The sequence below is a fragment of the Toxorhynchites rutilus genome, chromosome 2 (assembly GCF_029784135.1).
Source record: "Toxorhynchites rutilus septentrionalis strain SRP chromosome 2, ASM2978413v1, whole genome shotgun sequence".
Lineage (NCBI taxonomy): Eukaryota > Metazoa > Arthropoda > Insecta > Diptera > Culicidae > Toxorhynchites > Toxorhynchites rutilus.
Genome location: NC_073745.1, coordinates 16,920,729 through 16,934,486, shown reverse-complemented (window position 1 = coordinate 16,934,486; position 13,758 = coordinate 16,920,729). Strand labels below are relative to the sequence as shown.

General features: G+C 36.4%; 1 protein-coding gene across 3 annotated transcripts in view; it reads right to left on the bottom strand.

Moving 5' to 3' along the window:
• Positions 1-13,758, bottom strand: part of LOC129764144 (uncharacterized) — a 290,258-nt gene that overhangs the window by 15,776 nt on the left and 260,724 nt on the right. For 2 of the 3 annotated variants that reach the window (XM_055762960.1, XM_055762959.1), the window contains exons 4-7: positions 6,117-6,261; positions 5,750-6,043; positions 5,162-5,267; positions 4,237-5,085 (exon numbers count right to left, since the gene is read on the bottom strand). In XM_055762960.1, coding sequence (XP_055618935.1) covers positions 4,962-5,085; positions 5,162-5,267; positions 5,750-6,043; positions 6,117-6,261 — 669 coding nt within the window. In that variant the 3' untranslated portion in view covers positions 4,237-4,961. Of the gene's footprint in view, positions 1-4,236; positions 5,086-5,161; positions 5,276-5,749; positions 6,044-6,116; positions 6,262-13,758 lie in introns of all 3 variants that reach the window. The other variant, XM_055762961.1, reaches the window with a different exon arrangement.

The following is a 13,758-nucleotide window of genomic DNA, read 5'->3' as shown; positions in this document are numbered from 1 at the left end:
ACTGGACTTCAATAGCTTGGAACTTATCAATTGACGGGAAAATGATACTTTAGCAATGAAGGGAAATAAGGGTAAAACTATTAAAGATTAAAGAAGAACTTCGATTGTTTCACTGAAAACTTGTATTTTCCAATGCTTGAATATAGTTTGTAGCAATTCAATACAATGTTTTTCACAAAAAAAAAGTGGAATACTTGAGGCGTAGAGTTTATCGCAATAGGAATAATTCAATTTTTTTTCTCTCCAATCGTTTGTCTGTTCAGCAATTAAAATGTAATCAGACAGAAAGGCAGTGCGAGCTAGATACTTCTTCATTCCCTATATTTTCACTATCCGTCGAAACCACTCAAGAAGATCGTCTTACACCATCGGAGCGATTGTTCGAATCAGTTAAATTTTCTCACTCACAAATGCTACATTTTAAACATCAAAATTCAACGAATGTTTCATATAGATGTTTTATAGCTTGTTGCTTGTTTGTGTTTAGTTGGAATGGATGTAAACAACTTCAAACTGGCAACTATTTTCAATATGTGCACTATTTTAATAGCCGTCAGGTGCTTTGTCATTGCATCATACGAAAAACAAATGCAAAACGTGCAGTTTTTTTTTCATGAAAACCAGGAAAACTTATCGCGTACTTCGTCAATTTCACGATCAACATAATAGTTCATCATAACAATTAATTCCAATGTTCTTGAATCGATTGCGCACCAACAATAATTCCACTCTACAGGATAACACGCATCGCTAGAAATGTTATACATTGGTGTACTCGGGTGTACTCGACCCATAGAGTGATAGTGAATTGATTTCGCCACTATCTGACTCGGCAAAGCGAACGTTCGTGGGTTCAATCGGAAAACTCTTGATTGATTGATCTTCTAATTGACCATTCACAATTTCCTTTTACTATAAATTTCCTAGTAGGGGAGGCGCGGGTAAGACGGACAGTGGGGGTAAGATGGACATGTGGTTGATCTGTATAGTTACATAATGAATTTCAAATTTCTGAGAACCTCTTCTACATGCTATTCTATGATATTTCAACCACCCTATGACAATGAGTACTGATCAAATGTAGAGAAGGGAAACAAAAACCTCAAATCAAACATAATTTCGCGTGTGGATATAGTTTTTGCTGCTTCGAAATAAGCATTTTAATTTGTGAGTTAACAGAGTAGCGATATTAGGTATGTACGAAAAAGTAAATTCATTAGTGAGCGAAAAATTTAAATTATTGAAATAATTGCACTGGTGGGGTGAAACGGACAATTGCCAGTAGGAGTGAGATGGACTGTGGAAAAGCTGTTTAATCTATTCCTAAGGAATGTCCTGCGTCTTAAAAGGGAATCAAATCGCCGAAGGTGGACCGTCTAGAAGCTGACTTAAACCAAAAGGAAAATAGTTGAGGGTCTGTCCGTTTATACTGCTGAAAAGCATAATATCACTTCTAGGTGGATTAACACATTTTTTTGTCATGTAACGGGCATTCGTGATGAGTTCCGACCTTTGTTGAATAAAATTGTTCCTCTCACGAGCGATAAACTTCTACGCTTTATATATTACAAACCTGTTTATATTCCCCCTACTATATGTCCATATCACACGCATCGAAAAAAACGTTCTACTTTTTGGTTTGTTTTAATTTCAGTAAAAAAACATTAAGAATCACTTTATTGAGAAACATTTGGTCGATATTTCGAAAAACAGTGTATTGAATTGTAAGAAACTGCATTCAAGTTTTGGGAAACATGAGTTTCCAAAGATACGATTGGAGATCTTCTTAACATGTCCATCTTACCCCCATTCCCTACTTCTACCAAAACTGGTCATTATGATATATAATTATTTTCAGACGCAATTCTCGTTCATGATTCTTCAATCATTGCAAAGTAACATGTTCTCCGTTACTAGAATATACGTTTGATACAGAAAAATAAATTTACATTCCTAATTTTTATTTTCAAAGCGCGTTGTTCTACCTGAGAATATCACACTAACAGAACACTAAGATTAATTCCCCAAACGCGAAATCCAATTGGACGTGGGCTGAAAAGTCCCGGAGTTTTTCAACCGATGGCGCCACTAAAAATGAACAAGATTCATTTCAAGAGGATCATCTGTCACTAGCTTATTTGTGAAGTTTCATGACATTTCGTTTATTTCTTTACAAACTGCAGCTGTTTAAGTGTACAGAAAATGGAATTGGTGAATTTAATATGTACCTTACAAGCACCGCAGATGCAACTCGTTCTGGAAGCCTTAAAAAAGTACATCGACTCGTTTTGAACGATCGCGGGCTAGCTGAGGCCGTAGGCATTTCAAAAGAACGACTGGAATACATATCACACGACATTTTGGACATGAAAAAGCTTTCCGCGCGATGGGTGCCGCGTTCGCTGACCGTCGACGAAAAACAGCGGCGCGTTGATAATTTAACAACCGGTTTGGCGTTGTTGAAGCGTAATCGAGTTGACTTTTTTCGACGTTTTGTGACAGTGGATGAAACGTGGATCCATTACCACACTCCTGAGTCCAATAGGCAGTCTGCAGAGTGGTTGACAAGCATATTTCGAGGACGTTTCGTACTATTGTTTCCGATTTGAGAGAAAAAAATACGTTTCCACCCACAGAGAAAAAAAGTTGAGAATATGAAAGGCGGGAGAATGTTATACGCTTGCTTGCTTGCTTCTTCGTTTTTAAGAGGCTTTAAACTTTGCAGTTCATTCTCTTCTAAGGTTACACACTCACTTCGATTCTCGCGAGAAACCGATTTTTATTTTCAGTACAGCTGAAAACATTCCATGATAACATGCATTAACATTGTATTTCATCGTGAAGTGAACATGAGATGGATTAATATTTGTACAATTCAGACGCTTTCCAAATGCAGGTCGATTAGACGCTATCTAAACAGGTAAACGTTGGTGAAGTTAGCTCTGATTTTTCGCTCCGTATTTCCAGTACTTAATGAGAGACGAAAAAGCATTCTCATTGAACTCCATATCAAAATCAAAATCTTGTTGGTCCAGCGTCACGCCCTCGTTTTCGAAACTTTGAACTTACACCCCATTATAGAAATGAAATCCAGAACTTAGAACCGAGTTGAACGGAGACAAAAAGTAGTCTAAAGTAAAGTAAGGGTACGATCCGATCCGAGCGAATTAATGTAACTTGATACAAGGGAAATTTGAGGGAAGCAATCATGGAATGAAGAGCTGCCAAAACGATCGAAACGTTCTGTATCCCTATGGATGAAAGAAAATTTGGATGAATGAAATGCACATCACCACATTTGACTGGCTAACATGAATCCCATATTGTAACTCGAAAGGATTATTGGCTACTAGAGTTTACGCCAACGGACGCCACTCGAACACAGTATACGAAGTTGAACCATACATACCCCAGTGTTGGGAGTTTATATCTGCTGTTCAAAATCTTGACTCAGGAGGCTCGAACTTTAACACCTTTTTATGAGGTGCATCTTATTGAATGAAGAGTCTTACTTTTGAAATTTCTCTTCTATTTATTCTATACTGAATTCATTTTTTAGAAATCATTTTGTTCATTTTATTTCATTGTTATGAATAATGTAGTGATGAAAATCAAATTTAAATTTGTTTTGGAAGGAGTACTAATGAAAAAGATGCTACAGCTAATCGAACGAATCGCGCTGTACGACGTTTTCGAATGTTCTACCGTCACTTAAAGTGAATTTTCGATTCAAGTCGATTGGAAACGGTGTAGTGAAAGGAAGTATTGAAAACAGCTGACATATTTTGAAAACGTGATTAACGTTGTATAACTTCAGAAAAGTGAGTTATGAGCGTGGCCAACGTGAATCTTGACAACCGCTTCACTTTGTTTGACCATTCGTTTCTGTAAGGGAAACTGTCTTGCGACATCAAAGACTATGGGACATATTTTACATCCAAACTAACAATCAAAAACTCGAAACATTGTTTCAGAGAACTTCGTTGGTGGTATGAGGAACAACTCCATTAGCTTAGAAAGCCATAGTTTCTATATCACGGAAGAACCGGCTTTGGAACGGACCTATGTTACGTATGTGTAGGATTTGTAGATAAACTGTTGATACCCAGCTCACGTTTTTTCAGGTAGATAATAGACAAATATGTCCATGATTTTTTAATTGGATAAGAAAATCTGAGTATATATTTTTCTCAATTACCTACCATAGAAACTCTCAATTGCATGAATCATACTTACTTCATATAGTGCCAAAAATTGTTCTCCAATTGCGTGATTTGTTCGTTTGTCGGAATGGATGATTTTGTTTTAAACTTTTCGAAAATTGGTTTTGTTTTTGTTGGTAAAATTTTGCTGATCCTCTTGCCTTCATCATCTTCTCTGTTGTTTTCTTCTACTACGGATGCTTCTGTGTGCTATTTTTTTTTTGTTTCGCTGATTCTTGTTTCACGTTCTCCTCGACGATGAGTACTTTACACTATGTCGCACACTGTTTTCAAGTGAAAAGTGTTGTTCTTTGTGGCGATCTTCGCGTCGATTGCTCTTGAAAAAACGTGAAAAAAGTTGCATTGCTGTATGTTCTGAATTTTAAGAAGATTAATTCCACTCTCGCTTGTGATGATCGTGATCTTTAGATTGCTGCTTCTTGTTCTTTACTCTCCTCCGAATAAGTGCGTTTTCGTTCTTCGATCTTTTCTAACAGTTGTTTCACTCAATGTTGTTATGTTGGTCTCGATCCATCTCTTCTCTGTTTTTCACTCTTGTTCGGATGTTTGCTGCAATTTCCCGTTCTTCCGCTGCGATGGTTATTGTTCTGTTCTATTTCTTCGTGCCCATTCAACTTGTGCTAGTGCTGTTGCGACTTCCGATATTGTAACTTTTTAGTTGTTGTTGTTGTTGTTTGCAAGAATCTCTTATTTTTGGTGATTTTCATTTTTGTTGCTCTATTTGTTTCCTGTCTAGCTCTAGACAAACCACTCGTCCTTCTGTGCGGTTTGCTGCGATAAATCCGGACCTAATTGTCTTAATTTGCCAGGCACCAAATGGGACGGACTTTGGCCATCAATTTGTGTGGAATGCGGAGGTACCCTGTGAAGGATCAGAATATAGGGATGGTTCTGGTTTAGTACTGCGTGTTTTTCGTACGGGTTTCGCGGTGGCTTACCTAATGGTCCCGCAGGGTGATCCAAGTTTCCCGAAGCAGGTAGCGTTGTTGTTTCCCGCGGCAGTGTTCCATGCACATGCTTCGACGAACCGTTCGATTCGATCATCTGATTCACTGAGTGTCGGTTATTTGGGTTTCAATTGAAATTGTGTTTTGTATTTGGTGTGTATGTTGGTTGTTGCCGTTGTGTTTGAATTTAGTGTGTTTGGGGTATCAAACAAAGCACAAGTTTTTGTTTGCGATGAGTTTTTTCATTTTCGTTTTAAATTTGCATTGAACCATAACAGATGATGAATGGATGGAACCGAAACAAAATGGGAGCAGAAAAAAAAACGAAGAAAAAGGTTAAGTAAATCAAATTGTTCTACTATTGATTGCTTATCGGTAGTATATTGGCGGAAAGAAAGAAAATGATGGTTGTCTCTTTCCACGGCAAATAAACGTTTGTTCAAGAAGCTTATCCGAAAGGGGAATTGGTTCAGTTTCATGTATTGTCATAGTTTGTCAAGGTTTAGCCTTTTCAGGTTCAAGTGTATCAATACATGAAACTGCACTATCGAACGTGATAAACACCAATCAATCACTTACATTGTATCGACGAATTGAGTTGATTGGGAGCTCCGGCAGGGCGCGAGTTCCGCAGAAACACACAGACCGTGAGGCCCACGATGAGTCCGCACAGGCACAGAGTGCTCACGCCAATCAGGATGATCCAGTTCATGTCTATCCCGAAGATCGTCTTCATGTACTCGTTCGGCGCCGGACATAACGATCCCACGGCTTCGTCCGATCCGTCCGTACAGTGATGCACTCCATCACATATCAGGTCCTGGTGTATGCAGAACTCCCGTGTGGCACACCGGAAATCGCCACAGTTGAGTTCTGTAGACGGGCAATAAACAAAAAAAAAATGGATAATTACGATTCAAATTTACATTTAGTACGAAAGACTCACTGGAATCCTTGATGGAGGTTATAACCATTTTGAAACCGTTCGTTTCCGTGCCCCAATTGTCGGTCACGTACTTTAATGTGAGAAAGTTCGTTTTCGTGTACATCGCTCCCAATGATTGTTTTGTGTCCTTACAGCTTAAATCCGCCTGTCGATGAGAAGCATAAGAAAAAAGCAAAATGAAATTAGATATAAAGGCGAAAATTGGGAGATGTGCTTTTTTTGTGTTTGTCAAAATTGTGGATGCCGTCGATGATGGCTAATTAACGCCTTCGAACCCGCAGCTGTACGAAATTGGTGCGTATCATTCATTCCTTAATTATAGCGACTTTCGAGAAGGAAAACAGCCCATAACAAGGGGAGGCAACTTTGGAATTTTGCCGCTGGTGCTTAACTCAACGGACGTTTTAAGCTGTGCAATTTTCAGTGATATCATCGATCGATTTGCCGACATGGTGTAATACAGAGACTTACTCGTGCACATTCTCCATGGAACGGTGCCAGAGAATTAACAACAGTTGAAGGTGCCATCAAGCCGAGTTTTCAAGTGCACATTGACGGTAAATTTTTAAAAGCATTTCACATTTCAGCCTGCAGAGATTGCTGAAACTATGAACGGAGTAGAGTCGGCTTGTGTTCATGTTCATCATTGTCTTTCCACGAAGCTACCAGCTCCCGTCCTGCTACATGATGAAAAATTAATCTCATTTGCTTTATTGGTAGAAAACTTTGAGCCTGTCATATTGCATTCAACTTATTCCGTTCCCATTACTTCTCACTGAATACTTATAGCTTATAGCCTTCGTTGCTATCACATCGCTGCAATTTCTATCCAGTTGACTGTTTAATGAGTTGTGATTGGACAGCGTTTCGGAAAAAATATCATTTTTTGTCAATCGTCAATCGTAAAAAAAAATACTGTAGGAATTGTAATGAAGGCGAAATTTATTGCTTGAATCAACGACATATTAGTTGATAATCGTACCATTGGAATAACAATGAAAATCTGAAAATATTGCATTGCGATTCGTCGAAATTGATCAGGTGATCGAAAAAAAAATTATAATCGAAAAGAAAACGCTGACAAGAAGCGTAAGTTAGTCAAATTACACAAAATTTCAACCGTTTACAGAGTTCAATGTGTTCTCTAAAAAAAAAATCACTGATTAAAATCAATCATCAAAGATAAAGAACAATAACAGATGTGAAATACTCCCTACCAACTCGCAACTTTCTACATATGGTGACAGCACAGGGTGACCAAATTGTTCAAGATTAAAAACGGTACAGGTGGAAAAACAAAAAGATAGTATTTTTTGAAGATATTTATAGGGTGAATAAAATCAAGAAAAAAGACAGGTGGGTAATGTCGGGGATATAACCGAAGGGACGTAGGACTGCACCAAGGGCTGTCAATTCAAATAATTTATCGAATATCCAAGTAGTTATTCTGTACCTATTAGTAAAATTACATCTCCAACACTCCCAAAAACATAATTCCCAAACAAATAATTTACAAATTATACTATTCAGCATCCTTCGCAGAACGGAAACAAAATAAAAACGAAATCGATTGTATTGATGGTGATTATAGCTATGAACACAACATTCACTTTGGGAGAATTTCTTCTTTCCATCCGGCTTGCAATACGTTGTACTTTGAAGCCGCTTTCAATTCAGATGCTATGCACGAATTTGTCCTCAACCACCAATCACCTAAAACATTCCTAAATCAACACACGTTCCTCCAAACAAACAAAAATTGTTTTTTTCATTATTTCGGATATCATTACAGAAAGCTTCGAATTGTTTTATTGTAATAACACGTGATAACTCGCAATAACTTGTGATAACTCTTTTGTGAAAGGTTTGGTGGCCCTGAAAGGCGTCAATGGTCTCATTCTTGCTCTCGCATTGTCGATATTTGTGTCCGAATTTTGCCAATGTACTTTTCCAGACAAACTGAATGCAGTCACAGGCAATCTTGCATCAGTATTATCACTGTGTCGATTACACGAAAGCGATGGGTGACGATGGGTTGTTTGGTCGTTGCTGATGATGTGCGTGGAACAGTGGCCTTGAAGCCCCCACAGACTGCAGACTTCAGGTTGATCGGTTTCTTGATCATTACGGAGAGATATGCAAATGCGCACAATGCATCGATTCAGATGGTTCGGTGTTTGCACTAGCCCAAGCCGTACAAAAGTATCGACCGATGAAATGCCAGCAGCCTGCGGAGCAGCGTTGCCAATGTTCCAGTTTAAACTGGATTCTTCCAGTTTTTTCTATTTCGATCCAGTCATCCAGTTGAACCCTAAAATCTTCCAGTTTTCTGGAATATCGTCCAGTTTTATCCAGTTTTTCATATGTGTGCCCTAGTTTTATTCATTTTTTTGTAAAATTTATTTACAATGATAAATATTATCTGTCCCTCCCTCTTCCTATTCCTTATGTAATTTTATTTTCTGACATTTATCATTCGACCTTGGATCGATCTCTGGCGAGGTTGTAATTCGGTTCTTTTTTCAATCCGTCGGTGTTTTGTCGAAAATACCAAAACGAAGAGCTTTTCCGAATGGTGGAAACTTATCAAACTACTTTAAAAACAGCGTACCACTCAATTGTTTATTTTATTTAACAGCCTAGATTTAACGTCAGATGTTATAGATCCTCCAAAACATTCTGAGGTTCAGAAGGTCATAAAGAGAATAGTTTCCATTGACTTTAAATGATATGAATATAAAACCTTGCTTCTGTTTACAACAAATGGATATTAGTTTCTCATAGTCACTCAAAGGAATTTTAGTTCTAAATATAATTAATTTAATTAATGCAAACAAACTCACCTAAATAGCTAATGCATATTTCGCATAAAATGCATGTGAACCATAGTGTATATTTTGCAAGAAAGCATACATATTTTTCAGGAAAGCATTGCATTTTTTTTTCAAAAGTACTTTCTCGAGCTAGAGGAAATATTTAAGGGTCCCTCATCTTGATCTTGATACCGAAATTTGGTTTGTGCAAGCCTAATATAAGATGTAAATTAGCAATGCATAAAACCAAAAAAAAATGAGAGAAGTAGCTTCTCAATACCAAAACTTGATAATACCAAAGTAATACTTGAGCAACGTTGTTTGTGGTTATTTGAGTATTTGAATAACACTATTGAGTTGTTTATGGTATTTTTTTTTGTGTTTTACCTCGTATCTCATGCTGATCCGTACCTTTTTGAGGTATCGAACTATACGCAGTTTTGCTACGCTCTTCGATCAGCGATTTCGTGGATTTTATGAAGCGATAAATACGAAACTCTTCAAGTTTTGCCCAAATAAAACCGTCCCTCAAATATTGTTTCACAGTAATTACAGTTACAGTTTTATGAACTACATACAAATACTACACGAAGCATTCTATTTCTCAAGCATTGAAATTGGTAAAAAATTAATTTAGATAAATCATAGCCGTTCTTCTTAAAATAAAAAGGTTTCACAGGATCCAGTTTTCTTCCAGTTTTTTTAAGAGCAATCTTCCAGTTTTTTCATAAATAATATTGGCAACCCTGCTGCGGAGGCTCAAGCAACAACATTAAAACTCGTTGCCCGCTGTCGCCGTTGTCGCTACTCCTGCCGCTTCTGTCGCTTCTGCTGCTGCTACCGCTACATGCTAGATCAATGGTCTTAGCACATGAGCTCTGCTTCTCGGTTAGAAAATGAATAATGTTTTCGGAAAGCAACTGCCAAATTTGTTTGCTTCGACTGGTAGAATCACAAGGGGCGTGGCTTGCAATACAACTCTTTGTCATTCTTTGCCAATCAAAACGTAGCGCATAGCGCATTTGGACAATGCTTGACGTTTTACAATCATTCAATTGTTTATCTCAAGAAAAATAAAAAGTAATTCATAATTCGTTATGTAATAGTTGTCACAGTTGACACACGTACTTTGCACTCTACAACAAATATATAGATGATGAGAATACATTGAGAAAGAGACTATGATTTTTAGAAATTTTATCAAAAAATGTGTTGAAGCGGGACGTATTTCTACCAGGAAAACGCAAAATATGACCAGTAAGCTTCACGAATTCCTTGCATTCTAGAAATTCGTTTCTCGCCAATAATCATAAATCCTTTAGGCATTGTCCACCAATCAAACAAAATGTTTTCATCTTTCTGAACAGGACGTTTTTTGCTAATGCTTCTTTGAATCTCTACCCATTCAGCAATAGACTTGAATACAATCCATACTATTGTGCTTCCCCTACAACAGCCCTCCATTTTTCAATTTATCATCGTAACAATTTTTCACAGATTTAAGAATTTTAGCCGCCTGTATTTCTCCTGAATCAACTAGTTCTTTATAAACACTAGCGTTGGCAGAAAACAATTTATCCTTGGCAGAAATGGTCATCCTGTGCTGTCACCATATGTAGAAAGTTGCGAAAAATGGTAGGGAGTTGGTAGGGAGCATTTCACATCTGTTATTGTTCTTTATCTTTGATGATTGATTTCAATCAGTGATTTTTTTTAAAGAACACTTTGAACATTTAGTGTGCTGGAGATTCAAATGCGCTTTCTGTTTTCTTTTCTCATTTCATTTGGGATTGTGCCAAAACACTCATTTAATAAACAAATCGGGAAGACAAAATAAGAGCTAAAAATCAATTTTGAGTGAACTTCAGTATTCAAATACAGGATTCGATTATATACAATTTTGGAAAAAAAATATATTTATTTTTATATTTCAAATATGGCTTTTTTCAAGAAGAAATATAACCTTTCAACGTTAAGGTGACGTTTAAGTGGCTATTACATGTACAGTGGGGTAAAAATCGAGATTTTTGAAGATTTTGCTTGAATTTTCACCAGGAGTTGTTTATATCGATATTGCAGCCAAATTAAGAAAGATAGAAGTTGGGCGTCAATAAACAAATTGTAGAGCGGTTAAAGAACTTCAATTTAATTGATGGAAACAATCTAGTTTAATGTAAATTTTTAGGATAAAATTAATAATAACACATTGAAAATTATTAACTTTTAAGTTTTTCACTTCAAAAATTTTATTAAATTCCACTAATTCAGTTGTTTCACTACTATATCCTGTACTAAATTTTCTCATCTTTCAAATGAAAGCACGGAATCGTCTTCCGCAGCGTACTTTTCAATGTAGATCCAGTTTGGGACAACAGAGTCAAAACAAAAAAAAAGTTATATTACTATGTCATTGTTGAAATTCGAACATATGCGTAGGAAGATTTTTTCATCAAATATGATCGTCTATCACCTCCTGAGATAATCGGGATAAATTTATTTTTTTCATGTGAGAAAGTTGTTTTCTGACTTTAAGGGGATGAATCAAAAATAAAATTCCTCTTTTATTTCCAAACAACGAAAAATGCAAAAAAAAGAATTTTTTTGCAAAAAAAAAAGAATTTTTTTTTTACTCGATTATATACAGAATATGATTACATACAGTTAAAAGAATCAAAAACTGTTTATAATCGAGTCCGCGCTGTATACTTGAAAATTCTAATAAATAGATCAAATAGATCGCGTAGTAAAACAGGAATTTATCACAAATATTTTTACATTCAAAATACGGTACAAATTGATAGAAAGACGGGACACTCAAAGATACGGTACTGTACTCAAAACGCTCAAAGCGGTACGTTTGATCAGCCGCAACTTGAAATCACAGTTTCATCATCATGTGACAAACTTTATTAACGACTGATTTCTGATGAAAATATCAAAGATGTTGGGGAATCGATGTACTATTGAAAAAAAAATAATAATAATTAAAACAATTTAAATAAACCATTAAAAAATCATGCTCAAGAATTTGATTCTATACAATAAAACCTGTTTTTGAGCGATTTTTTATGCGAATTGTTTTTTGGGCGATTTTTTTGTGTGTGATTGCACAAAAAAATTTTTTGTTTTGTATGTTTTAAAGTGTCAATAGGAGCTTATTGAAAGGAGCAAAAAGACGATTTTATGATCTGCGCAAGTGAGTAGGCCGCTTATTAAATTGAAAAAAGGAAATCGAATGTTGATCACGAATGGAATCATTAGGATTTGGGTTATTTTCTTAATGAAACTTTTTTATGCGGTCTTTATTCACCGCTTAAAAAAATTGTTTTCCAAATTGTGTGGCGAACACTATTTTACAAAGCTACTGGCTGAGTTGAGTACGATTTTTTTGTGCGGTCCCTATCCCCCCCACAAAAACGGATTTGCCTGTAATAAAAATCTGTTATATCTCCCCCCTCCTTTCTATGTTTTGAAATAGATATTTAACAGGAAACCTTTTTAATTGGACAAAGATTGACGTAAAGTGTCGGACTCATCAAAATGGATACATGAAATTTCGAGTATGTATTTTCTATTATTTCACGAACATGATTTTCTTTCCAGGGTGGGATTCGATTATATACAGTCTACAGTTCTTTACTGTATATAATCGAATAAAAATAAATTTCATTGGTTTTTGTATACATTGATTTTTTTTTTACGTGACTGATGCGTGCGCAAAAAAATCATTTAATTTCGAGCAAATCGCGTTAACAAAAAAATCGCGTAATTTCGAGAGAGTCGCGTAAAAAAGATTGCCCCATCATCGGCACGCGCTCGTCGCGCTAAATGAAATCACACAAGAAAAATCGCGTAAAAAAAAGAATCCAGTGTACAGCCATTCCATGCCAATCCGATTTAGTGGTTCTCAGATTTTCGTGAAAATTGGTAGTTTTGTTCCTTATCGCAAAATGTTAGACCCGTATTTTTTTATTATCATATTAGGTGTACCGGTAAGTTTCTTTTGTTTTACAACAGATGGTGTAATTTGATTATTATTCCAGTGAATCAAATTTCCAGACATTCGTTGGAAAGCTACTGTCATTGCGCGTCTTTTTCGGTATATGTCAAAAAGTTGAAGCGTAAATAACATAGTTTTTTGCCACTTCGAATATGTCGAGTTTCGTACCAACGAGAGTGTTTTTGCGGAGAGTGTTACTTCATTACTCTAATAAAAAAAGCTGCGGAAAGTCATCGCATTTTGGTGGAAGTTTATGGTGACCATGCTCCAACTGAGCGAACGTGTCAGACGTGGTTTGTACGGTTTAAAAGTGGTATTTTTGACTTGGAAGACCAAGAACGTTCCAAACCTCCAAAAAAGTTTGAAGATGAAGAATTGGAGGCTTTACTCGATCAAGATCCATCACAAACGCAACAAGAACTTTCAGTAGCAAATATATCCGATCGTTTAAAAGCAATGTGAATGATCCGAAAGATAGGACATTGGTGCCGTATGAATTGAAGCCACGAGACATCGAACGCCGTTTTTTCACGTGCGAACAACTGCTCCAACGGCATTAAAGAAAGTGTTTTTTGCATCGAACCGTTAATGGCGATGCAAAGTGGATCCATTACGACAATCCTAAACGTCGGGCAACTTATGGATACCCCGGCGATGCATCAACATCGACGGCCGAAGAAAAAAAAAACGAAGAAACTTACAGGTACTCCTATTAGATTGGTGCGAAAAACCATTTTTTTCAATTTTTTTTTTAAATTCATAACTTTTGATCGACACATCAAATTTAAGACAATGCACTAGTCTTCTATTTTTTTTTTAAATATTTCAC